Here is a 23574-nt window from a genome sequence, read left to right on the forward strand (position 1 = left end):
GGGGCACCAGGCAGTTACATCTGCAGAAGCCGCCTGGCAGAGCACAGGAGCCACCAGCATCTCCTCCCTCCGCAGGCCAAAGGCTCCTCAGCCCCCTTCTCCTTCCCTGGGGTGAGCAAAGCTGGCTCGGCTTGGTCTGCAGGAATGACAGGTGCCTGCCTGCGTGATCCAGGGAAGGAGCACAAGCAACGTCGGTGAAGCATCCAGTGAGAGCTGGAGGAGAATCTCTGGTCTAGAGTGTAAATCCCCAGGGCTCCTTGTTAGGTTAATGAAGAGGCTGTCTTCTTTTCCACTCTGTTTGATTTGATTGGCTTCTCTGGGGGCAAGAAGGCGATTCCTTTCACTGAGGAGTAAGGATTTGCTTATCAGCAAAGGCATGGCATAAACCTGTGCTGAGGAACAGTGTAGTGAACGTGGCACATGCTTATTTGTGTGCTGTTCAGCTGTCCCAGGCATTCACAGAGCTGCAAGCACGATACATAGGTATGTACAGGGAAAAGGCACGTGAGTTTCCACACATCCATGCAAAGAACACAAGCAGAGTATGAGAGGACAGTGTATAAAATGCATCATGCACAACAGAGTGACACATGCAGACATGCAAATGCTGAATTTAGACCATATTGAATACAACAGGGCATGTACTCGGCACAGAACACGTTGTGTGTACTGGTATTGTGACAGAGCACTTAACCTGGGCTCTGGCTGGCTCCTGGACACAGGGAACATGCATATCCAGGCAGCAGAAGAGCTGCTGTCACCCCCTTCTCCCCCCATGGAATGAGCAAAGTAGCTCATTACATTAAAAGCCTGAGGTATTCTTATGATTATGATTAAACTGTCTCATCACTGAGGGGTCACACAGAGGTTTTGGGGTGGGCAGGGGGTTGAAAAGGAGCCTGCACGGACCAGAGCCTGGTGTGTAACATTGGATAGCACAAAACCTGGTGTGTTTTTGGGTTGTCTCCGCACCACAGGGCTCTGGTCGGGCTATAAATTATTAGTGGCGGTACAAAGCGCAGTTTATCTGCGGGCTCACATGGAGGCACCAATAACATTAATAATTGAACAACTCTTAATAATTTAGAAATCTTCTTTTTTTAATTGCTTTTCAACCCTTCCCCCCCCCACACACACCCTCCCCCCGCTTTCCTCCGCCCCCATTCTCCCAGTGGCATTCATCCCACATTCTGAATTCAGGCTGTCTCCGTGCCTGGAACCTCCATCCGCCAGCGTCCCACTGTCAATCAATCTGATTTCCCAACTGTCAGAGTGCAGGATTGTAAATAACAGACCCTGGAGGGGGGGTCTGGGCAAGGCGAGGGGGTGCAGGGGGGGGGTGTTGCGGTCATTCAGGATCAATGAAGCTTCTGGAAGTGGCTGCATGCCAGAATTGTAAATTACAGGCACCGTGGCAATCGGGAGTGACCTGGGGGTTTCAGATAAGGAATTTATAAGCAGTGAAGGTGCACGCTCCCTGGCTCACGGAGCTCTCCAGCTTCTCATGCCAGCTGATGGGGTTTGCTGCTGCGCCGTGTACATCATTTTGATGCTTGTTCTCTTCAGTTTGGGCATGTGGGATGGGGATCGGGTGGGCATGAATGTGGCTGGATGTGTTCAGGTACCAGCAGTGGTGTCAGCATTGCCACCCCAATTTGCTGTCCCATTATGGGGTTTCTGCCTTGACCAGCCCCAAAGTATGTGGGGATTGGTGAAGGTCAAGCTAAGCTTGGGACTAATGGGAATATGGACTGCTGGATTTCCAGAATGAAAGGAAAACAGTATGGTGGTATAAAGGAGGGCAAGGAGACAGAAAGTGCAGCATTCCCAGGGCCATGCCACACTCTTTAACCTGCATTATGAATTGGTTTTGGGGAGAGGACTAATAATGCCACTGGATGTGGAGTGCTCTGGGATCTCAGTATGTGTTCATTAGGATAAACCCTCCTCTCAGCTGTGTTTTGATTTTCTTTTGCTGTGGCACACGGGGAGTGTATGAACAAGGTTCGTCTAAGTGTGCATCTGTGTGCGTGCTTCCTGTGTACCATGTGAACGGCAGCAGGGGGTTTAGTGTGGGATAGAGACAGCTTGGTAGAACCCACAGGTTGTAGGTACAGGAACTAAGGGGTTCCTGATGCTTAACTATGAGAGGGAAAGCCTCAGCCAGTGCAACTGGTGTGTGTGCCCATGCCACTGGACCTCTCATGGGTCTGTCCACCAATGGGCAGATGTACCCCTATGACTGCAGAGCTGTGCTGGGCAGGTACAGACCGGCCGTGCCCCCATGTGCTTGGAGCAACACCGTGTGCTCTGAACCGTTGCGATTCTCCTGGGGTGGATGTGCCCGGCCGTGGAGAGGCGCCCAGAGGAACGGTGTCCCCCCATTCCCGACGTTTGGCCGCAACAGGAGGTGCCGGGATGTGGTCTGGGGACACGCGGGACGCTGCTTCCCCCTCCCCGGGGGTCCCGGGCTCAAAGCCGGTGGCTAAACCCACATAGGGGCTGCTCGGTAGCGGATAACGCTGCGGCTTGGCTCGGGGACCGGGATGTGCCGCCCCGGGAGCGGAGGGCAGGCTCGGGGAAGCCTCCCTCTCCGTTTTGTCTTCCCCCATCCATCCCTCCCTCCCTCTTTCCCTCCCTCCTTCCCTTCCTCCCTCCCTCCAGCAGGAGGAAGGCAATTAAACAGCAATCCACCCCCTCTCGTAGTTGCACAATTTCCTCCGCTGCCGAACTCCCTCGGAGGTGGATCCCGCTCCGAGCCCGCTCCGCACAGTCAGTGCCCGGGGCAGGGACCCGCGGGGCCGCCGCTTGGCAGGCGGAGCACCGGAGCTCCCGCTGTTGCCCGAGGGGCTGCGGGGAGGGACGGGCCGGGAGCAGCCCCGGAGCAGCCCCATCGCCCGCGGGGAGCCCGGAGCAGCCTCCGGAGCTGGGGGGTGGGGGGTATGGGGGAGTTGCCTCGGTGCGGGGTCCCGGGGCCAGCGGCTCAATCCCTTCCCTCTCCCCAGATCTCCTCCGTGCGCGGCAAGAGGTGGCGGCGGCGGCGGCAGCGCGGAACCCCGGCGCGATGGAAGCGCACATCCCCTCGGCCAGCAACTCTTCCAGCCAGCGGAGGAAGCAGGGCCTGCCCCAGCACAGGGACACACACTTCCCCGAGAGGTACCGCGGGGCAGGGGGGGGAACGGGCTGGGCAGGGCAGGCCACCCATCACCGCCGCCTTGGGGCGGGGTTTGCTCCTGTCGCGGTGGTATTGCACAGGGGGTGGTCTATAGGAGAGTATGGATGGGGGGTACCAGCAGGGTGCGTTTGATTTGCCCAGGTAAGGTGTTACTATCTCCCTTAGGGGTTAGGTAGATGCCAGAGTGTGGTTCCAATCCCCTGCCATGGGCAGGGGCACCTTCCACTAGAGCAGCTTGCTCCAAGCCCATCCAACCTGGCCTTGAGCACTGCCAGGGATGGGGCAGCAGCAGCTTTCTTGGGCAGCTTGTGCCAATGCTCTAGGATGGAGTAGAAAATGAAGTAGTTTTCTCTTTTGAGGAAGAAAGATGCAGAGTTTGCCTTTACCACTGATGGAAGCACTGGAAAGCTGATCCCCACTCTGAAATTACATCTCGTTTATCTTGCTCTGTGCCGTGAGCCATCCCCTCCTCAACCAACACTTTAACGGGGAATTAAATTAAAGCTATGTGTGTTTCTGACCAGGGCAACAGAGGTGGGAGAGGGCCTGACAGCCACGGGGGTTGCAAAGGCTTCGGGTATCATAGGACAAGCATGAGAAGCTTCAGTATCCAGACTCTTTTGGCTTTCATCTTGGGATGGGTGCAGGCAGCAGGCTGTGGATATATGTATGTTGAGTTCAAAATCACCCCCCACATTTATAGCTTTGGAGATGCTCTCTGTTTTCCCTTTTTTCTGCCCAGTGGTCAGGAGCTGGGCAGACCTGGGAATACTTTCTCCTAGCTGGTGTACTTTGGCTAACCCACCCAATAAAATCCAGCCCGATCCATATGGATTGTAGGCAGAGCTGTGAGGAATGCAGAGATAGAGGAGTCTGAGTGCAGGCACTCATCAGGGAGAGCGTCTCCAGCTCTGTGTGGGCTGGAGCAGCGCCAGGCCAGCCGGAGGCCTGGCTAACACCGCGCGTACGGAAGGGTGGAGGATGCTTATGGGGAGGTGCTGCACGTATAGGAGGGCAAGCTGAAAATGAGTTAGGTGTGCATCAAATCCAGAGGTACTTGCTACAGCCAGACAGCTATTGTAGGTAATGGAGCTGGTCTAGGCCAGGGGATGTTAAATTGTTTGGGAAGAGGGTGTTACCCCCCTGGTTTGAGAGGACAGTTGGAGTTAGGGCTGCTGTTCCTCCTCAGTTATGGGAGGGAGAAAGAAGCTGCTCACTAGGTCAGGGGACAGAGACCGTAGTTAATGATTGGAAAGACATTAATTTCCATCTTAGAATCACAGAGTGGGTTTTGTTGAAGGAACCTTAAAGCTCATCCAATTCCAACCCCCTGCCATGGGCAGGGACACCTTCCACTAGAGAAGGTTGCTCCAGGCCAGTCCAGCCTGGCCTTGAACACTGTCAGGGATGGGGCAGCCACAGCTTCTCTGGACACCCTGCTCTCATGGTCTTTAAAGGTCCCTTTACAACCCAAACCATTCTGTGGTTTTATAAGCATCACCATGGTGGGCCTGGCTGGGAGCATCCCATGATTCCATCTTTTGCCAGACATAGCAGACCAGACTGCCTGTTTTTCTGCAGTCATCTGTTCCCACAGGGAGGGTCTGATAGGGCCCTGGGTGGCTAACCTGCTTGGCCAGGCTCTCAGGTGTGATAATCCTCACTTAACAGAGCTGGGGAGTCCTGCTGGGAAATGGGAAGCGACAGCTATGCCCCATAGTCATGACTTGGTCAATCTGTTTGATGTTAGTTCTCATGATTGTTATTTCTCCAGGCTGCAGCCACCTAAGTGTCACCGAGGGTCACTCTGCTCCCACTCAGACGTGGCCAGGTTGGAGCTGTCCTGTGCAAACTGTTGCTTGCTGTTTTGCCATAGCAGCACAGGCATTTTTAGGTCATACCAGGAGAAGCCATGGCCATGTATTGCGGTAAAGCACTGTATGTGTTAACTTCTCCCTTCCTTTCTCAGTGTTGCTGTTAGCCTTGGGTTTTGTACTTGGCTGCTGTGGTCTTTGTCGAGAGGGTAAATCAAACCTTTATTACGAAGGCAGAGAAATTTTAAAGGGCTCAGGTAGGCACTGACAGAGGAGAAGGCACTGGAGGAGGCTGGCTCACGTACATAGGCAAACTGCAAGTAGATTTACAGCATCCCCTTTCCCAGGAGCAGAAGCAATAACACATGATGCAGGGGGATGTGAACTGTTTGGCATGGTGTTAAAATTCCATTTCAGCTTCCTATCAGGAGATCTGTGGGGATCAGGTCAGCTCTCCAGCGCAGCAGCTTTGTGGGCAAGAATAATTAGGCTCTCTAGACTTCAGCCTTTATGTCTGGCAAATCAAGGGGGGAAAACCCGTCCTGGTGATCCAGTTCTATTTATCAGGGCAGTGCTGCTGGTTTTAGAAAGACAGGAATGCAGAGACCTTTGCCTGTTAGTGGGCATTGTATATCCAGGTTTCCAGGCGTGAAGAAGTGCATGATGGATCTAAGCTAGGGAATACTTGGGAAGATGGGTATGGTCAGACATTTGTCAGCTAGTTAATATCTGTCTTTGCTGGACGTAAACAGGCTGGTGGGTTTAGTGATGTTAAGCACAAGGCAGGAGGGTGCTGGCTTTGAAGAGGATGATACCCATATGTGCACAGACACTCTGAATATGGATTTTCTTGGACTAGCTTCCATGGTCCTTTTAGTGGAGTAGTGGTCCCTTCACTGCTTCAGCTTCCTTTTCTGTGGAAAAGAGTAAAACTGATGAGTCTTGCCAAGCTGCAGGCTTGAGAATCCATTTGGTTTCATGGCTTTGCTTTCCTAGAGCCTTCTCTAGATTGATCCAGGCTTGGATTATAGAGAGCCAGGACCCGGTGGTTGGTTTGAAAAGATTGTTGAGTTCAGTGTTATAAAAAGACTTGGAAGAGGAAAGGGTACGACTTAAAGGTGTCACTGTAACTACTCCAACCTGGAGTACTTCCCATCTCCAGACTGCCGTGTCTCCTGCAAAAATGGCAGGTGGCTGTGCCCTGCAGAGTTGCTTGGATCCTACTCCTTGGATCCTACTTGTTGGATCCTGTCTCCAGAATTGGTTGGCAATGTACTTGGTTTTGCTGGGGTCGTTTAGCCTGGCATGTTCTTCCCCAAGGCGCTCAGCTCCTGGTAGATAGATGCTGCAGAACTCGCTCCTGGTAGTACTCTTGAAGTGAGCAGACTGCTTCTCACAGTGCAGGTTAGTGTGTGTGAAGCCCAGGGAACATTTCCTTCAACTTCCTTCAAGGAAAAACTTTTATACCCTACAGATGGAAGTTATTGCATGGGTGCTCAGACTAGGCTGGATGAGCAATGAGATTGGTGTGGGGAAGCTTTTAGGCTAAATGTGATGCATCAGTTATGAGTTACTAGGAGCTCATTCATGTGTGTATGGTGTGGGGTCTGTGTGGGAGAACCTGCCCCCCTCTCACAGGTGGAGGAGAAGGCACATTATAGTTGGAGAAAGGGCAAGTGTTGAGGCAGGTACCTTGGCAATAGCATTCCACAGTCTCTGGTGCTGTCTGTAAGAAGCATTAGAAGCACAATTCATCTTCCACGACCATAGACAGTTATGGGGTGAAGGCAGGAGGAATGTGAAGGAGCAAGAAATGCTGCCTGCCTGAGATGCCATCAGCATCCTGATCTGCCGGGTCCTCGGAAGCCAAGCCCTTTGGCTACTGTGGGAGCCACAGAGCCTCAAAGATGCACCCATCACCCTTCCCTTGCAGAAAGCTGACACTGTGCGTCACCCAGGGGCCTTTCTCTGTGCAAAGATGTGCCTGGAATGGCAGCAAAGGATTTCTGGGCTGTGTGCTTCCCACCTGCAGTTGCTGCTGTTTTTCTTTCACCACCTAATTCTCCCTGCATCATGGATGCTTTCCTTTACACCCCTGGCTCCTTGGGCATGTTCTGCTGTCCTCTCTGAACACATTCTCTTTCCTCCTCTTCCCCACCCCAGCCTCACATCCAGCCTCCTCTTGCTCACCCCAGCATTCACCTCTGCTGTGAATGCTGTATCCCCCCTGTTGCACCGGGAGGATGCCTCCCAGGTCGCAGCTGCCTGAACATTATGCAGAACCAAGGCCAAAGAGCTTGACCTGATTTAACTGCTGTGGTTTTAGCACCCGTTTGGATTCGGAGGAGCGATTTCTCCTGGCAGCATAAACCAACCCCTTTCTGTGTCCAGGCCTCATTGCTGCCCTAGAGAGCAGTGTCAGTGCGTGTCTCTTGCCTGGAAATCCCAGACACCATTTTTAGCAAGCCCTTCCTGGCCTAGACAGCGTCTGTGGATGGCAGACAGCAAGGAGCTGTGTGCTTCTTGCCTATTACCTCAGGTTTGAAGTGTCTCTTCCTATCAAATGCAAAGCAGAAGCAAGCAGAGCTTTCATGCATTCTTTTCTTTCTCCCCCCTCTTCCATCCGTTCTGAATTTATTTCCATGCCTTGCCGGTTTCAGTCTGCATTTCCTGACCCTCTCCCATCTCCAGTCACAGCTCCGAGCCTTCCTTTTGAGCTTGGAAGGAGTCGGGGCTGGGGGGAGCACTGCTCTCTGCTTGGGAGGATATGAGGGGGTTAAAGTGAAAGGCTTGGTTTTAACAGTATAATGTGTAACCCCATAATGACTTTAAATATTGATTATTTGAAGGCCATTAGTGCTTATTGTTAAAGAAAAGTCGATACTTTTTAAGCCTTGTGAACCATTTGTCTCCTGTTAAAGGACATATCAAATTTAGCAGCATGCAGTGCAAATCCCCTAATACCCTGCTCACAAGCCTCCAGCTGGTATATTGGGGGAGGGAAAGAAAAGGGGAGATGTGGGGAGGAATATACAGGAACACAGAATTGCTCTCTGCAAGGTAAGGACAAGGCTTACCAGATGTAATTGCCAAGGGCTAAATTCACATTCTCCAGGTATGGGCCCATAATTCAGCTCTTACTCTGAGAGGCAGAAGAACAGGAGGAAAGAAACTAATGGGGAGGTTCAAGGCTGATCCATACCTGAGAAAGGATGCCAGGGTTTGTGTTTTGGTGCATGTCTGTCTAAAAGCACAGTAGCTTTTGTCAAGGTCTCTAGGGCTTTTTGCTCCAGGGTTGCCAGTTCATTTCCAAGCTTGCTTGAAAGCAATAGGCTCTATCTGCACCAGGCAGCTTGGGAGGGCTTCCCAGCTCTGTGCCAGGACACGGCCTGGTCGCATTCCCTCCCTCCTGTGTCAGGTTTCCATGCCAAGGATGGGGCAGATGGGCTGGAAAGGAGCAGTGGAAGGCTCCAACAGGTTCTGCTCCTGGATGGCAGGAGGCTGGGTTTGTGGGATGTCTGTCCTTGACGAGGACCACCTCCTTTGGGTCTGCAGTGTGAGCTGGGGAGAGTCAGCCTAACAGAGAGAGGAGTCCCTTGTCCCCCGGCTATTTATGAGCATACCTGCTTTCTTCCTAAGTTGCCTGATGCTGAGCATTAGGGGATGCAGGGGAGGTGCAGTGAATGGCTCCCTCGTGTCTGGCTGTGTGCAGCCTCCCTTCCCTCACTTCAGATTCCATGGATATAGCAGGTGCAGGACCTTTGGCTGGTCCTGTTCATCTGCTCACCCAGCAGCTTTGCCCTTTGCACGTGTTTGGTTGCTGAGAGAAGGACTGCAGGGTCTCCGTGTGCTGTGTCAGGCAGAATGATGACAGCACATGCAAATGTGTATCCCTGAGTTCCCTAAACCTTTGGACTCATCCCCAGCATGTGCTGTGTGTGTAACACAGGCAGTGACTGACCTCTCACGTTCCAAGTCGCTCCTAATGTGTTTCTTACAGCCCCTCTTACCACGACCTCCATCCCTGCCCTGGTGAACTGCTGTGCTCAGCCACGAGCTTGGCGACACAATCAGATCCCACAGCCGCTGCTTCATCCTGCCACCCCAATTCCCAACCCAAAGTATGAATTGATCCCCTCCCTGAAAAACAGAGGGAATGAACTACAGGGCCTTGACCAGATGTGAATTCCTTAGGGAGCAATGTTAAGCCCTGTAGTGCCACATTAAAGCATTAAAATAGCCTCTGATTAACATTGGGCTGCCACTAAAGAGAGAACCTTTGATTTTGCAGTGTCCAGTCCAGATCCCCATCAAACAGTATGCTCCCTGGGCATAGACTGGCCCTTCCTGGCTAAAACCAAGCCACTGTCTTTGTGTTTAGCATTTCCTCTTGAGCTCTGTGTGCCTGCGGGCTTGTTCTCTCACACAGGATCCCCTTTTCCTGCATATAGAACAGGCAGGGAGGGCACGGGCACCACGTGCCTGGCCACGGAATGGTTAAAACCGACTTGATTTCCTAAATTGCTTCTTATAGAGGGAGCAGCACGTCTGCCAGGCTCGTCTGCCCATGATTACAGCTAATTACAATCGAACGGACACCTCCTAGCCCCCGTCATGCCGCTTTAATTGTCCGTTATTCATCTACAGGCTGTCCTGGGTGGCAAAAGCACTTGGCAGCCCAGCGACCGAGGCCTCGGCTAATTGTGAGGCCTCGGGGATTAGGGCAGGTGATTACACACTTCATGGTGTAATTACATGAGCATCGCTTGGCTGCTGCCCCGGCTCGGAGCCGAAGGTCAGGCGCTGCGTTACCTGAGATTAATTGGAGCTGCCACTGAAGTGCGAGGGGCTGGCGGAGCCCTGATACGATTAGCATTAACATTTCAACAGCGAGCGATCGATCCGTGGCTCTCCTCCAGACACGCCGGGCTCTGCAATTAGTTTAGAGGAGAGCTAGGGGAGGAAGGAGGGAAGGGGAGATGGAGCCAGGCAAGGGAATGGGAGCAGAGACAGGCGGGAAGCGGGGAGGGAGACGGGAGTATTTCAGAGGGGAATCGCAGGCTGTGCGGTGAGTGGGTCAGCGTGTGGCATAGAATGAGGATAAAGCTGTGCTGGGAGTAGCTAGGGAAACAACAGGAATCCTTTCCTTGCCCGTCTCATTCCCAAAGAGTCATTGTCTGGCTTTTCCTGAGCTGTGGTGGCAATGTGGGGATGGGTGTCTGGGATTCTCACACTCGCATGCCGTTCCCCCATGGAAAGGGGGAGCGTGGTTGTGTGTACGGTCTGTTTGTGCCAGTCGCATGCACCTTCTTGCTCCCTTTTTTTGCCCTCCAGTCTCTCCTGAAGCAGATTTTATAGGGAGATACTGTAAAATGAAAATAAACGGCACAGCACTTGGCTGTGCCTCTGGATGCCCTGCTGAAGGTAATAACGTTGTAAGTGGCCATCAAAAGGAATTAAGAGACGTGCAGCCGGAAAGCAGATTTGCTTGCAGGCTCCCAGGGCAGATCTGACTAATGGAAGAGACCTTGGCTCTTACTCCCTTCCTGCCTTCCCCGCTCCTGCCCACACAAGCAAGCGCTACCTGCCTTGCTTCCAGGCATTGTCCTCTTCCCACCTCTCAAACCTGCCTCTTCCACCTTACATCTGCTCTACCCATTCTGGCCAGCATCACCCACCCCTTCTCCAGCAGTATCCTTTCTACTGACCCCATGTCTCTTCTTGCTCACATCCCAATCCCCATCTCTCGTCTGTGTCCTTTTCTGCCTCACATCTTTTCTCTCACCTTGCCTTTGCTACCCCTGGGCAGCCAAACCCCCCTTGCACAGCCCAGCTCAAAGGCAAACATGTCAAGGTGGGAAGTATGGAGGACTTATGGAGTCCTGGCTGCTTTCTTCTCCTGGTTCTGCTTCTTTCTTTTCTTTTCTCCCTTATACAGGTGTTGCTTATGAGTGAGGAGGCATCTTTCTGTCTCACAACAGCCTTTGCTACAGAATGCATGTTGTCTGCAGAAAGGGCATTCTTCCTGCGTCAGGGCCCTCTGGGTGCTATGGATGGAGCCTTTGGGTGTCTGACATTCATTTCTCTTCTGATTTCTTCTGCAGGGAGATATCCCACCCACCGCCTCTGCTCTCACCACAGAACGCACCCCACATTGCCCTGGGGCCCCACTTGAGACCTCCTTTCCTTGGGGTGCCTTCAGCTCTGTGCCAGACACCAGGTGAGTGCAGAAGAAACACGCTCAGCCAGGCAGAGGGAATAGTGAGGGTGCAGGCTGTGACTGTCCTTCAGCCAAGCAGCCCAGACACGTTTCTGTGTCTCCCTATTGCTGTTGTGCTGAATTCACCCTTATTTTGCTGCCATAGGAGCAGGTTGCCTTGGCTGCTCTCTCTTTCAATGCCCATCATCCTCTCTTGTCTAGTGTTTCAGCAGCAGGCTGCTCTGCCTTGGGAGTGGGGGAATAGATGGGCTTCAGAACAGAAAGGCAGCTCTCAGTTAGCTCTCTGGGGAGCTGGCCCTGAGTTGGCAGAGTCAATGCTGACATTAATAACCCCATGGTATCGTTCTCCCTGTCCCCAGGTTACGGGTTCCTACAGCCAGCACAAGCAGAGATGTTTGCACGGCAACAAGAGATGCTGCGGAAGCAAAACCTGGCAAGGTGAGGGTTGTATGGGACCAGCCTGGGCTTGGGCTGGGTTTGTCCTTCCTTTTCCTGGCAGCAGGCAGAGGAATGTGGGGTGTTGTGTTGGGTGAGCTGTGCACAGGCAACAGAGCGGTGTCCAGGTGAAGCAAAGCGTGGATGTGGAGGTGGCACTTTGAATCCTGCAAGCTCCGGTGGGTTAGCGAGTTATTCCCAGAGCCCTCCATGACGTTCCCTCTCTGCCTCTCCCAATTTAGGTTGGAGATGTCAGCCGAGATCATCCGCCAGAAGGAGCTGGAGAACCTCCACAGGCAAAGGCTACTGGCTGGAGACCCACTGAGCCTGCACCCCGGCCTGCCCCCCGACCACCCGGCCCTGCGCAACGTGCACGACATTCCCGAGGGGCACCCGCTGCGGGAAGAGCTGTCCCGGCGGAACGCCATGCTGGTGCTGCGGCACAACAACACCCCCCTGCTGTCCCTCAACCCCAGCGTCCCCAGCAGCGCCACGCCGCCCAAGGAGCAGCCCCGGCGCGGCAGCCGCAAAGCCGCGCATCACCGCGCCGAGCCGCAGGGCGTGAGCGAGGCCAAGGAGCTGGCGGAGCCCCGGGCACGCGATGGGGCTCCGGACTGTAACGAGGAGGAGATGAAGGACTCGGAGAGCGACGCGGATGTGAGCGATGAGAAGCCCGAGAGCCTGAAGGCCGAGAGCAGCAGCTCGGCCGCGGAGCTTAAGGAGTGCAAAGAGACGGGCAAAGCATGTGAAGGGGCCAAGGAGCTGGGCGAAGGCGCTCCCGGTCAAACTGCTCCCTGCAGCTCCTCCAGCGCGGAGTCCCCCAGCCATCTGCTTGGGCCAGGCATCAACAAAACCGAGGTGAAATACCTCCCTCCAGCCTCCATCCCACCGCCTCAGCCGCTGCCCTTCGGATTCCCGTACACCATGAGCCCGTACTTCCATGCAGGTGAGTGCTCGTCTTGCAGCCACGTGTTCTGCAGAGTGCTACGAGTGCGACTCTTCCCCCTTCCTGTTGGGCAGTGTGGTTGGAGCTCTCTTTTCTCTGCTGGGAACCAAACACCTTCTTTTAATTCATGAAAAGGATTCCATTTGCAGTGAAGCAAATCAAGGGTCGTAAAGAGGAGGGCAGGAACAAAGTGAGTCCAAAGCACATGAGAAGGGAGATCCCAGTATGATGGACTAAGAGATCTTGCAGTTGCTTGGGCCGCCTTTGGAAGCCATGTTTTGGGACAGATATCAGTAAATTATGGGGCCTTCAAGGAGAGGCAACAAACAGCCTACAAAATAAAGGGATGGAAGTAATGTATCTGGAAGGGTGGCCTAAAAGGCTGTGAGGACATTTGGGCTTATGTGATTTCCAAGGAGTAGCCAGGTTGGAGAGAAACACCCAGCTCTAGAGCAGGATAAGGGGACTGAAGGAGAGTTTGCCAGGATGGGATGGCTGGGTCTGGGGGTGAGGATGAAGATGAGGATGTTCCACAGGAAAGCTGCAGGTGGCACTGGGGATGTGCAGGGCTGGGCAGTGACCTACTGGTTCCCACATGTTTGGTTCTCCCTCTGTGCATTGCCAGGGTTTGAGGTGAGGGAAAGGAAGGATTAAGGCTGCAGTGTTTTCCTCCCTGTTAAGTGTCATATCTGGGACATTCCCAGGGGAGCAGAGACAGCACCTTTGGGATGGGGTGTCAGAGAGTTCCCTGGCAGTGATTTAAACATCTTGGCTGCCCCATGCCCTTGGAGGTGACAGAGTTACCCCTGCTGTGCCCCTTTTCCAGGGCAGAGACAGGAGGGCTCTTTCCCCTGCCTGTGGTGTATTTCTCAGGCACTGGTATAGCTGGATCAGTGCCTGTTGGATGGGACAGGCAGGCAGGGAAGTCATGGCTGGCCTCTGGTCCCCACAGAGAGCAGCCCCTTGGGCTGCGGAGATGGGCAGCCAAGAAGGGAAGGGTGAGTACGTGTGGTACAAAGCAGGGTTTCAGACCCTGCTGGCTGGTCTGCCCCTGGTGTAGCCAGGAGCCAGAATCTGCCTCAGTTAATTACTTGGCTGAGCAATTAGCAGGAGGTCGGACCTGCTAATAAGGGGGGCACAGCATGTGGGTCGCTGGGGCTGCCTGTTCCCTATACAAAGGGCTGCCGCTGTGGGGAAGGCGGCTGCCCGTCGCTCATTAGAGCTGCCTTCCAACGAGGAAGGAGGAAGCGATTTTCCTCTGACAGGCAGGTGGCCAACGTGATAAATATTCCTGCTGCCTTGGGCTGCCGAGGCTTCCTCGCAGGAGCCCTTTTCTCCTGGCATTCCGAAGGGAAAGGCACAGCTCCGTGGTGCTCAGCGCTTGCGTCAGGCTCTGCAGGGAGGCCAGGCTGGTGCATGGGGTTCCTCCTCCCCCAGCAATGCAGGAGTTACTGTAATGGGCCATTTATTATTATCACTTCCAATTTATACCAGGATTGTGTCTGGAGGCCTCGGCAAAGATCAGGGCTGTGTTTCACTGCCCACTTTCCAGGCACTTGTGATTTGTGGAGCCTGTTCCAGGGCTGTAGGCCTTTTCCAAAGGGCTCTGTTGCTTTCAGCCAGCTTCACGTGTTAATATTCATGGGGCATCAGTGAATTTAGGCACTGTGCAACTTCCATAGCACAAGCTCTCGTCTGGAACAGCCTTGGGAGGATAGGGCACTTGTGGGATGCAGCACAGCAGGTTGAGAGGGGAGCTCGGCAGCTGGAATATTGAGGGCTGTATTGATCCAAGTGCTGCAGGGATGGTGGGGGTGCACTGGGGTAACGTGTGTCAGTGAAGATGTGTTACTTTGGGAACACAAACCACCTGAAGACAGACCTGCACCCCCAGGGCCATTTCCATAGTCCTTTTTACATAGAATCCCAGACTGGTTTGGGCTGGATGGGACCTTAAAGCTCCTCCAGCTCCAACCCCTGCCACGGGCAGGGACCCCTTTCACTGGAGCAGCTTGCTCCAAGCCCCTGTGTCCAACCTGGCCTTGAGCACTGCCAGGGATGGGGCAGCCACAGCTTCTCTGGGCACCCTGTGCCAGCGCCTCAGCACCCTCACAGGGAAGAGCTTCTGCCTAAGAGCTCATCTCAGTCTCCCCTCGGGCAGGTTAAAGCCATTCCCCTTGGCCTGTCCCTACAGGCCCTTGTCCAAAGCTCCAGGTTTCCTGGAGCCCCTTCAGGCATTAGAAGACTGTTCTAAGGTCTCCCTGGAGCCTTCTCTTCTTGAGGCTGAACAAGGACTTTTTTTGCAGCAGGACTGCTCTTTTGGCCTGGATGATCATGATGTGCTGCACACTGCAGGCTGCCATCATGAAGTAACCACCTTAGCAAGGCAGGTAAGGTGGGAGGCCAAAAGGAACAGCCAGAGGCAGGAAAGGAGGGAAGGGGCTGGTTGAAAATGACCTCTGAGTTCCAGGCAGTGGCCTCCCAGCAAGGGGAGGCTCCTCGTTGGAGGCAGAGCTGTTTGCTGGCCCTACTGGGATGGATATCGATGAGGCAGGCAGAGGTGGGTCGATTCCCTGAGCTGCCTTGCAGGGATGTGGCTGCTGCTCGATGACCTCATCTCGAGGAGGTTTCAGCAGCCTTGTTCCTGTCCTCCTCCCACCGCCCTCCTCCAGCCCCGTCCTTTGCAAAAGGTGAAGGATGGAGTGTGCAGGAGGCTAAAATCCTCCCATCGATCCATAGTCTGGAGAGCAATTAACACAAGCCTTCCAGCACCGCTCCATGACCCGCGTGTGAGGGAAGGGGAGGGGGGCTATGCACAGGGAGAGGGGCTACAGAGTGGTAGCAAAGCTGATTAAACCCAGTGCTTTGTGCACTGCTTTCCCAGTTGGCACCCGAATGTCTCCCTTGAAGGCAGGAGTAAAAGATCCTACGTCTCCATGCAGCTTGGATTCACAACAGGTTTCCCTTCCTGGGATGGGCAGGATTGCTTTTCCCTGACCTGCTCAGCCTTTAGCTGGTCTTCGAAGCAGCTGGATATCAGGAGGAGGAAGGGAAGTTATAAATGGGTTGCAGTATGGGTGGTGAGGACTTTTACATAGGCACCTGGCTCCAAGACCCTGGCATGGGACGATGGATGCTTTTCAGTCCCTACACGCTGGGCCCCATCTGGTGAAATGGCTCCATAATCCATTACCAGGCCCTCGGACCATCATTTATCACAGAGGCAGACACAGGAGGCCTGGCAGGGAATGGATGCTGCCCTTTCTGCATCCTCGGAGTCCAGCAGGAGCCAGTGACATGTCATTATTATAATAGAAGGTGCATCCCTTCCAGCTGCTTGGCACCTATTTGTTATCATTGTCCGGGCTGCCAGAGCAGAGGTGAACGGTGCAGCCATGCTCGGAGGTGGAGCAGGCGATGCTGTGTCTTCCTGAGGAGGAAGGACAGGAGCCCTTCTGCTCCAGGGGCTTCAGAGTTGGAGAGGACCTGAAGCTTCACAGCCTGGGCTTGAGGGGTGCTCAGTACACAGGGTGATGACTGAGTCTTTGGAGCTTTGCGATGTGGGGCTTTTCTGCAGGGAATAGGGGTGTTTCACCACTAACTTCAACGGGAATAGGTTCCCACCCTCTTGCTTTCAATTCAGTGCCACAGAAGTCACTCATAGGCCAGAACCCAAAGTACTGGCATTTACCTTCCCCCTCCCATGATAATTTCCAGCAGTCAGTCCCCGTTTCCCTGGTACAGATGGGAAGGGGAAAGAAACCCCCTGGGATAAATGCTGGTTTGTATTCCTCTGTGTGGGGGTATGTGGGAGATACTCCTGGTTTCCATGCAGAGGCGCTGCCTTGTCCTCAGCCCTGGCCACAGCAGGCTCCCTGTGTGCATCTCTGTGTGCATCATGATCTCTCCCTCCCCTTCTGGGCACACAAAGAGACAAAGGAGAGGAAACCACAGAGGAGAAAGGCTCATGTAGGAGAAGCAGTTGTTAGCCCAGCTCTGGGGCAGTGTCAGGAGCCCCAGGAATGATCCTGGATGTGGTGCCGCTCATGGGTTGCCGGCACGCAGGAGAAGGGAGCATAGGGAAGCTTTATGCCTTTCCCTGCATCCCTGCCAGTTGTGAAGGAGGCATCTGGGCTGAATCCCTGCCCGTGCTGTTGACCAGGCTGAGCTTAAACCCTGAGGATGGCCCTGGCTGGAGAGCTCATTCCCAAGCACCGCGTTGCTGCAATTCAATCCTTGGCTTGCTTTTGGAATAAGGAAGTACCTCATTTGGAAGCAGTTGGCTGTTACAGACAGATCCCCTCAGAGACACCCACTCTGGCTGCAGATGGAGGGGTCTCGCTAGAGCATTGACTGTGCCTGGAATAATTGAGTTCAGTTGTACTTCCTCTGTTTCCCAAGCTGCAGCCACCCTTCCCGAAAGGAGGAGAAGGAAAAACCCTCTCCTGAAAGGGCGAATAAAGGGAAAAAAGCCCTGAGCCGTTGGAGTGCTCTGTGGGGTTTAGCACAAGCAGCTGGGAGTTTGTCTCCTGGAAAATGGGATGGGAATGAGAATGAGGGCTCGTGTCCATCTGTCTGTCTGGGAGCTGGGGGTGCCTCTTTGGCAGTGACAGGCACCGAGCTCTCAGTCGTTCCCTGTGGCTGTTATCACACACACAAGTATTGGAAGCCTTTTCAGGCTGGAAGGACAAGGGAGCAAAGGGAATGAGGAGCTGCCTGGCCTGCAGTGGGACGCAGGGTGCTGGCGCTGGAGCTGGCACTGCTCTGTTTGCACTGGGAACGCCCATCGGCGGCAGTTCTGGCTGAAGCAGACGTTGCCGTCTCCTTCCCCAAGAGGAGGGAGGGATGTGGTGGTGCTGCTACAGGAACAGTGCGGAGGTTGGGAAAGGAAGCGGGAAGCTGGGAGCGGAAACGTCATGGAAATGATTACACGGTGCCTGACCGCGGCTGGTGGGTTAGAAGCATCTTATTGGCATGATAACTTCCTGTGTAATTCCTGTCCTTTTCCTGTTCGCTGGGAATGTGCTCGTGGCTTTGGCAACAAGTGGAGACTTGGCACGTGGCGTTGCTCTTCCTGTGCCTCTTCCCTGGTCATTCCCCAGGGAATTGGCCCCTTGTTCTCTGGGCCTGTGCTCCCCACCAGGATTTCATTGCATCCCACTTTATCTTGTCGTTACTTACGGGAGCCTGTATCTGATACCCAGCCTGCTCTGAACAGGAGCCAAGGAGTGGAGTCACATCCATGGTGCTGGGCAGACATGAAGCCTACAGGACCGATAGTTTTGGCGTGGTAGACCCCTGGGGGAAGGACTTTTCTGCTCATCTCTTGCCTTGTACCCCTCATAAACTCTTTTCTATCCACTGTAACCGTGGATGTTCACATCCCTGTGCATGCCCTCTTGGTCTGAATGGTGTCGTGCAGCAGTGAGTTCCGCAGGTTGGCAGCACCTTTTATTCCTCCCCCATGAAGCGGTGTCTCCTGGAACTCAGTTTCTTCACTCCTTGTTGCTGCCTTTCCCTGTTACACGTTGCAGTAGGTAGGAGTTGACTGCCTGGGGTTTCTTATTCCCTGTGCCTCTCCCGTAGCTCCTGGCCCCAGCCCATCCCGTGCTGTCAGGCACTGCGGATGCAGGGCTGGGGGAGGCTCTTCCCCCATCAGTGGTGACAGGGCTGGGACCTGAACCGCTGTTGCATTGCAGAGCATTGACTCATAGGCTTGAACGGAGCTGGGCTGTCTCAGAGTGCCCAAGGGGCTGGCGGGGGTCATCCCATCACCCCTCACCCAGCTCCAGCACGCTCCAAGGCAGCCCATCCCATGGATGCTTCAGACTGGGGTGGACTGGAAATGAACCCATGGATGGAGCGAGCTCTTCTGTGGTGGTTGAGGCTCCGGCGAGGCAGTGGCCACCAGGGAGAGGTGCCGGGGCCATTCCCATTCGGAGCACGTCGCCAGGAGAAGGGATGGGGGGAAGCAGCCCATGGGGCAGGCAGAGCTTTTGGCTTTGCAGTGCATGTGGAGAAACCCTCCTTGAGCGTTGTTTCTTTCCTCTCCCTTCCCCCTATCCCTTCCGCACAGCTGAAGAACATTAAACACATGAAATACATTAGCCAGGGCTTTGCTTTCCTTTCCCTTACCCCCCCCTTTCCAAGCTGGGGACCTCCAGGAGGAAGAAGCCTATGAATTGACCCTGCCCAGTGCTTTAATTGACAGGTCATTAAAGATGAATGTGTGGCTGGAGAAACATATTCACATTGTTGTCCGGGTGGGATTTGAATGATTTATGTTTCTTTCTCCTCCCCTCCTTCCTACCCCCCCCCCCCCGGCTCCAAACCATCCAGGCACCATGGGAGGTCTGTTTCTGGATGGGGAGGAAAGCCCCGCGCTGGAAGACATCAGCAAATGGACGGTGGAGGATGTGTGCAGCTTCGTGTCCAACTTGTCCGGCTGCACCGAGTACACTCAGGTAAAGCTCTCCACAGCCCTTGTTCTGTCCCTGCTGTCTGTGCCTGGTGTGCTTGCACTGTCCCACCTAGGAGATGCTCTCAGAGCCACTTCCCTACTGCACTGGGAAATAGCTGCTTGCTGGTAGTGAAGATCCTGAGGTGAGTGATGGGCCTTGCAGATGGAGAGCAATAAAGGGCGTGCAGTGGGAGGGGATGGAGTAGGGGCAAGGGTTGGTCACTGCTGAATGCCTGCCCCAGCCATTCTGCTGGCAGAGCTCAGCATCCTGCTTCCATGCTTTGTATAAGGGCCTGTAGTGACAGGGCAGGAGGGAATGGGTTTAACCTGACAGAGGGGAGATGGAGACCTGAGGAAGTTCTTTGTTAAAACCCCGTGCTTCAAGGGAGCAAAGAGCTGTGCATGCAGGTGAGAGGCAGCACTTAGGAAAGCAAATGCTTGGTGCAGGGATGGGGTACATGTAAAGGTCCCCAAGGGGTACAGCAGAGGTTTGGGTTGTGTTTGAGAGTGGATCAGGATGACTGTGTGTGTGTAAGGGCAGTTTCTGATTGTGGGGGGAGGAAGTGGGGGGACACTGGTTACAAAGGAAGGTGGATGGGTGGGTGTTGATGGGAGTGAGAAGCAGCAGGTCTGGGTGTGTGGAAGGGGGGGTTCAGGAGCTGGTTTAGTGGGGATGATAAAGGGGATGGGTGGTGGGTGTTAGAGCTCACGCAAAAGGCTCTAAAACCAAAACACACCCATATAAAACACAGGTCTCTGTTATCCCCCCATCAGCGTGCTCCTGCACCAGGGGCATTGCGCTTTGTCTGCATTCCTGTGCTGGGGAATGAAGAGCAAGAGTTGCCTGGAAGCTTCTCTCCCTACCAGAGCCACTTTGCAGGAAGCTCATCCATTTCCACCTCCGTTGCCAGCTCCTGGTGGAGTGGTGGGGAAGAAATCGATACCTCGCGGAGGCAGAGGTTCAGCAGCCTCAGTGCATTGCAGACACCGTGTTTGACGATGGGAGCTGCTGTAACCAGGCTCCTGTAGTGCCCGAGCCGCGTTACACGGGGGGAGCATGGCCGCAGGGATGATGTGTTTGTGTGCACCATGGTTATGTGCTTAGCAGGTTTTTACTATGTGCGAATGCCAGTGTTGAGGGGTGACCCAGCTCCGAGCTGCCTGCGTTCTCCCCTCCAAAACCACAGTGCTGGGGAGGTCTGGCACTGCTCCGCAGGCTGTTCCTGCCAGGAAAGCCGGCAGGAGGCTGGTGCTGTGCTGTGCAGCGAGACAAACAAGGGCTTGTGCCTCATTTCAGCCCTCAGCAGCGCTCAGCTTTGTCCCCGCAGTGGATCAGGACCCATGGGACACCCAAGGGGATGCTGTCCTCAAGTTACAGGGCTTCTCATGGAAGGTTTCAGTGTGTGCAAAGGGAGGCTTTTGGCTCCCAGCCCACGCTGGCTGCACAGGGAGGGGAGTGAACTGGTAGTGTTGGTGGGGCAGAGCAGAGCCACGTGCTGCAGTCCTGAGCAGCTTTGTGCTGGAGCCCAGCAATAAAAGCCCCTTGCAGCAGCTCAGCTGCCTCGGCTCTAACAGCCAGTGCCACCCTCCAGAGGGATGGCCACGGGCTATGGGCTGGGCTGACAAAGGAGCCATGAGAGTGGCCTGAACCCCTCTCCTTTGCTCTGGTGTTCAGTGATAGTAACACCATGCATAAGGCATTGCCCCACACAGCTCATCTGGGGAGCATCCAGGAACAAGCACTGTGGAAGTGGGTTTCATAGGGAAAACCAGGCCTCTGCCTGACGCCTCCCCACTGAGGGACCTGCAGCCTCAGTTACGCAGGGATTGCAGTTCACTCACTGAGTATCCAGCCCGTACATGCAGAGTAAAGACCCTGGTGAGGCCGGTGTGAGCGCAGCCCTGCTCTGTGCATGAGGAATGGAGCAAGATCCAGATCCTCACCTTTATTACACAGTCCCTATGAGGTGGAAAACTCTTGCATGACCCTGGCACTGGAAACTGGAAAAGAAAGGGCTCAAGTGTGTTGAGATGGTGCAGGTTTGCATGGCTGGAATGTGGGCACAGGAGAATGCTATTCATGGGATTACTCCAGCCCTGCTGTCATTGCTACGAGTCCAGGTTTGCACATCACCAGCTTCTGCTTCACTCAGTGAAGAGCCTGCCAGTGTGTTGGCTTCATGTTTAGAGGTACCACGTACACTACAGTACCACTACAGTGGCACTGAGATGGTTATTAGTCCATGTCACTGTTGGGGAAGAGAAAGGTGCCCAGACCTGGGGCTGCTCCTGCCCCATCACACCATAAAGTATGGCTTTATCTAAATACCACCTTTTCCACAGCACCTTCCTGTGCAAGGGCAAGACAGGCGCATCAGGCACATCAGTGGCATTCCTAAGCCTGGATTTGTGTTCTGGTTGCTTCCAGGTATTCCGAGAGCAAGCTATTGATGGGGAGACCCTGCCCCTCCTGACGGAAGAGCACTTACTGAACAACATGGGGCTCAAACTGGGACCTGCACTGAAGATCAGGTCACAGGTAGGAATGGTCTCTATAGCAGCAAGCGGCACATGTTAATGTTGTCCCTAACCAGGAAGGGGCTGTCAGGACCTCGTGTATTGAATGTAATTCATTAAGCAGTAATTGTTCATTTATTTACTTGTAATTCTGGATTCAGCATTCCAGAATGTTCCATCTCCTCAGCTGTCACCTAATGGTACTCAAGAGGCCAGGGGCAGAAGGAAGTAGCTCAGGACAAGTGGTGGGAGGGAGGAAGAGGGTGAAGTGGGAAACTCCTACATGGACCAGCTCCTGTTGGAAAGGAAACGTTAGGATATTCCCACAAACAGGGCCAGGAAAGGAGGAAACCTGCACCCAGGTGAGGCAGGGGAGATGCTTTTGCATCAGGTGAACACGGAACCAGCATCTCAAAGTACCTAACAGCTGGGTAAAGCCATCTGAGGAGCCAGCTCTTCTAGACTGGACCCAGCTCCCTCTGCTGCTCCTTTTCTGTGTAACTGCGTGGCTCGTGCTGGTTCCTTCTGTCAAGGCTTGAAGCACAAAGGCATTCAGCATCCCTCAGCATCATTTGTTGTTACTTCTCCTCCCCAGTGCGTAATGGACCTCTCCCTTCCCTGCTGGGCCAGTCATAGGCTCTGTTTTGGTTACCGGTCTTGCTGATGGGCCGTGCCCCCCTCCCCATGCACCCCCAACTTGGGGTCCATGTCCAACACATGGACACATGGGATATGGAAACCACATCAGTTGTGTTAGGGCTTCACTTCAGGGGGCTCCGTTTCCTCCTCAGCACACTCCTTTGCTGTTGTGCCCTTGATGTTTCTTCTTAAAGCACCCTTTTCCCTGTCAGTGACTTGGGTCCCAAGTCTCTGCATCCATGAAACTGCTTTGCCATGGACTCTGGGTGACTCCCGTTTCAGCTGCCTCCAATCCAGAAGAACACCGCCGCCGCCGCCGGCTTTATTTCCCCATTTAATGCTCACAGAACAGCCCCTGCCACACATCAGGAACAGGCTGTTCCAGAGCCTTCCCTTGGGAATTGCGGTGGCCGTGGCTGTGACAGCCTCGTGCGTGGGCACCTCCCTGGGTTGCACACCCAGCTCTGGCAGAGCCTCCCTAAGCCACAGGCTTACACATTCATTACATTATGGTAAAACAAGAAGAGCAACTTTACTGCTTTCCCTCCAGCCCTCACTGTTTATGAGGGGGCTAATAAAAAGGTTCTGTGGGCAATTGTTCCCTATGGGTCAATTCAGGAGGAAATAAAACTCTTCTGTTTCTTCCAAAACAGAGGAGGCCAAATAGCTCAGAGCTGTTCTTCGATGGGATTCGGAGGGGGGAAACATGAGATATGGGCTGAAGGGAGAAAAACCTTGCTTCCATTTAATCAGTAGTGTTTAAAGGTCTATAATAAGGCATGGCTGGGGGGGTCTGTGTGTAAGTGGGGAGCAAAGCCCCGCTGTTGCTAAGTGAATAATGCGGCAGTTGTCTGGTGTGAGCACAAGCCTGCGTTTCTGCTCCAGCTGAAATGGGAACCAGCTGGTGTAGGTGCTGGAACCTTGTGGGGCCTTTGGCCCTCGCTGGGAGGCGAGAACGGCTGCGGGAGTTCCCTTTGGTGCTGCAGGAGAAGGGAGAGGCTGCAGCTTCCAGCTTCCAGGCAGGAGCAGCAGCTACCCTGGAGCCAGATTTTCCCCCTCTCCTGTTATCCCAGCTCCCCTCTAAGAGCAAGTCCTGCTCTGCAGACATGGGCATCGTGTTTGGTCACCGTTCTGTGATCCTGTGGTACCCAGCTCTTCATCTTTCAGCCTTCCAGTATCTGAACGGGGCTGCAAGGATGCTGGAGAGGGACTCTCCATCAGGGATGGGAGCGACAGGACAAGGGGTGATGGGTTCAGACTGAAACAGCGCAAGTTCAGGTTAGATATAAGGAACTGGATGATCTTAAGGACCCTTCCAACCCAAACCAGTCTGGAGCACAGAACCTGGGTTTGCGGCCTGAAAAATGC

At 54.1% G+C, this 23574-nt stretch overlaps 1 protein-coding gene across 1 annotated transcript in view; it reads left to right on the forward strand.

Moving 5' to 3' along the window:
• SAMD11 (sterile alpha motif domain containing 11) overlaps positions 1–23574 on the forward strand; it is a 109306-nt gene that overhangs the window by 84119 nt on the left and 1613 nt on the right. The window contains exons 9-14 of the mRNA XM_065696615.1: positions 3006–3156; positions 11094–11209; positions 11569–11647; positions 11887–12590; positions 18930–19054; positions 21479–21589. Of these exons, the coding sequence (XP_065552687.1) occupies positions 3006–3156; positions 11094–11209; positions 11569–11647; positions 11887–12590; positions 18930–19054; positions 21479–21589 (1286 nt within the window). The remainder of the gene's footprint in view (positions 1–3005; positions 3157–11093; positions 11210–11568; positions 11648–11886; positions 12591–18929; positions 19055–21478; positions 21590–23574) is intronic.

Source organism: Lathamus discolor, chromosome 16, assembly GCF_037157495.1.
Source record: "Lathamus discolor isolate bLatDis1 chromosome 16, bLatDis1.hap1, whole genome shotgun sequence".
NCBI classification, from domain to species: Eukaryota; Metazoa; Chordata; class Aves; order Psittaciformes; family Psittacidae; genus Lathamus; species Lathamus discolor.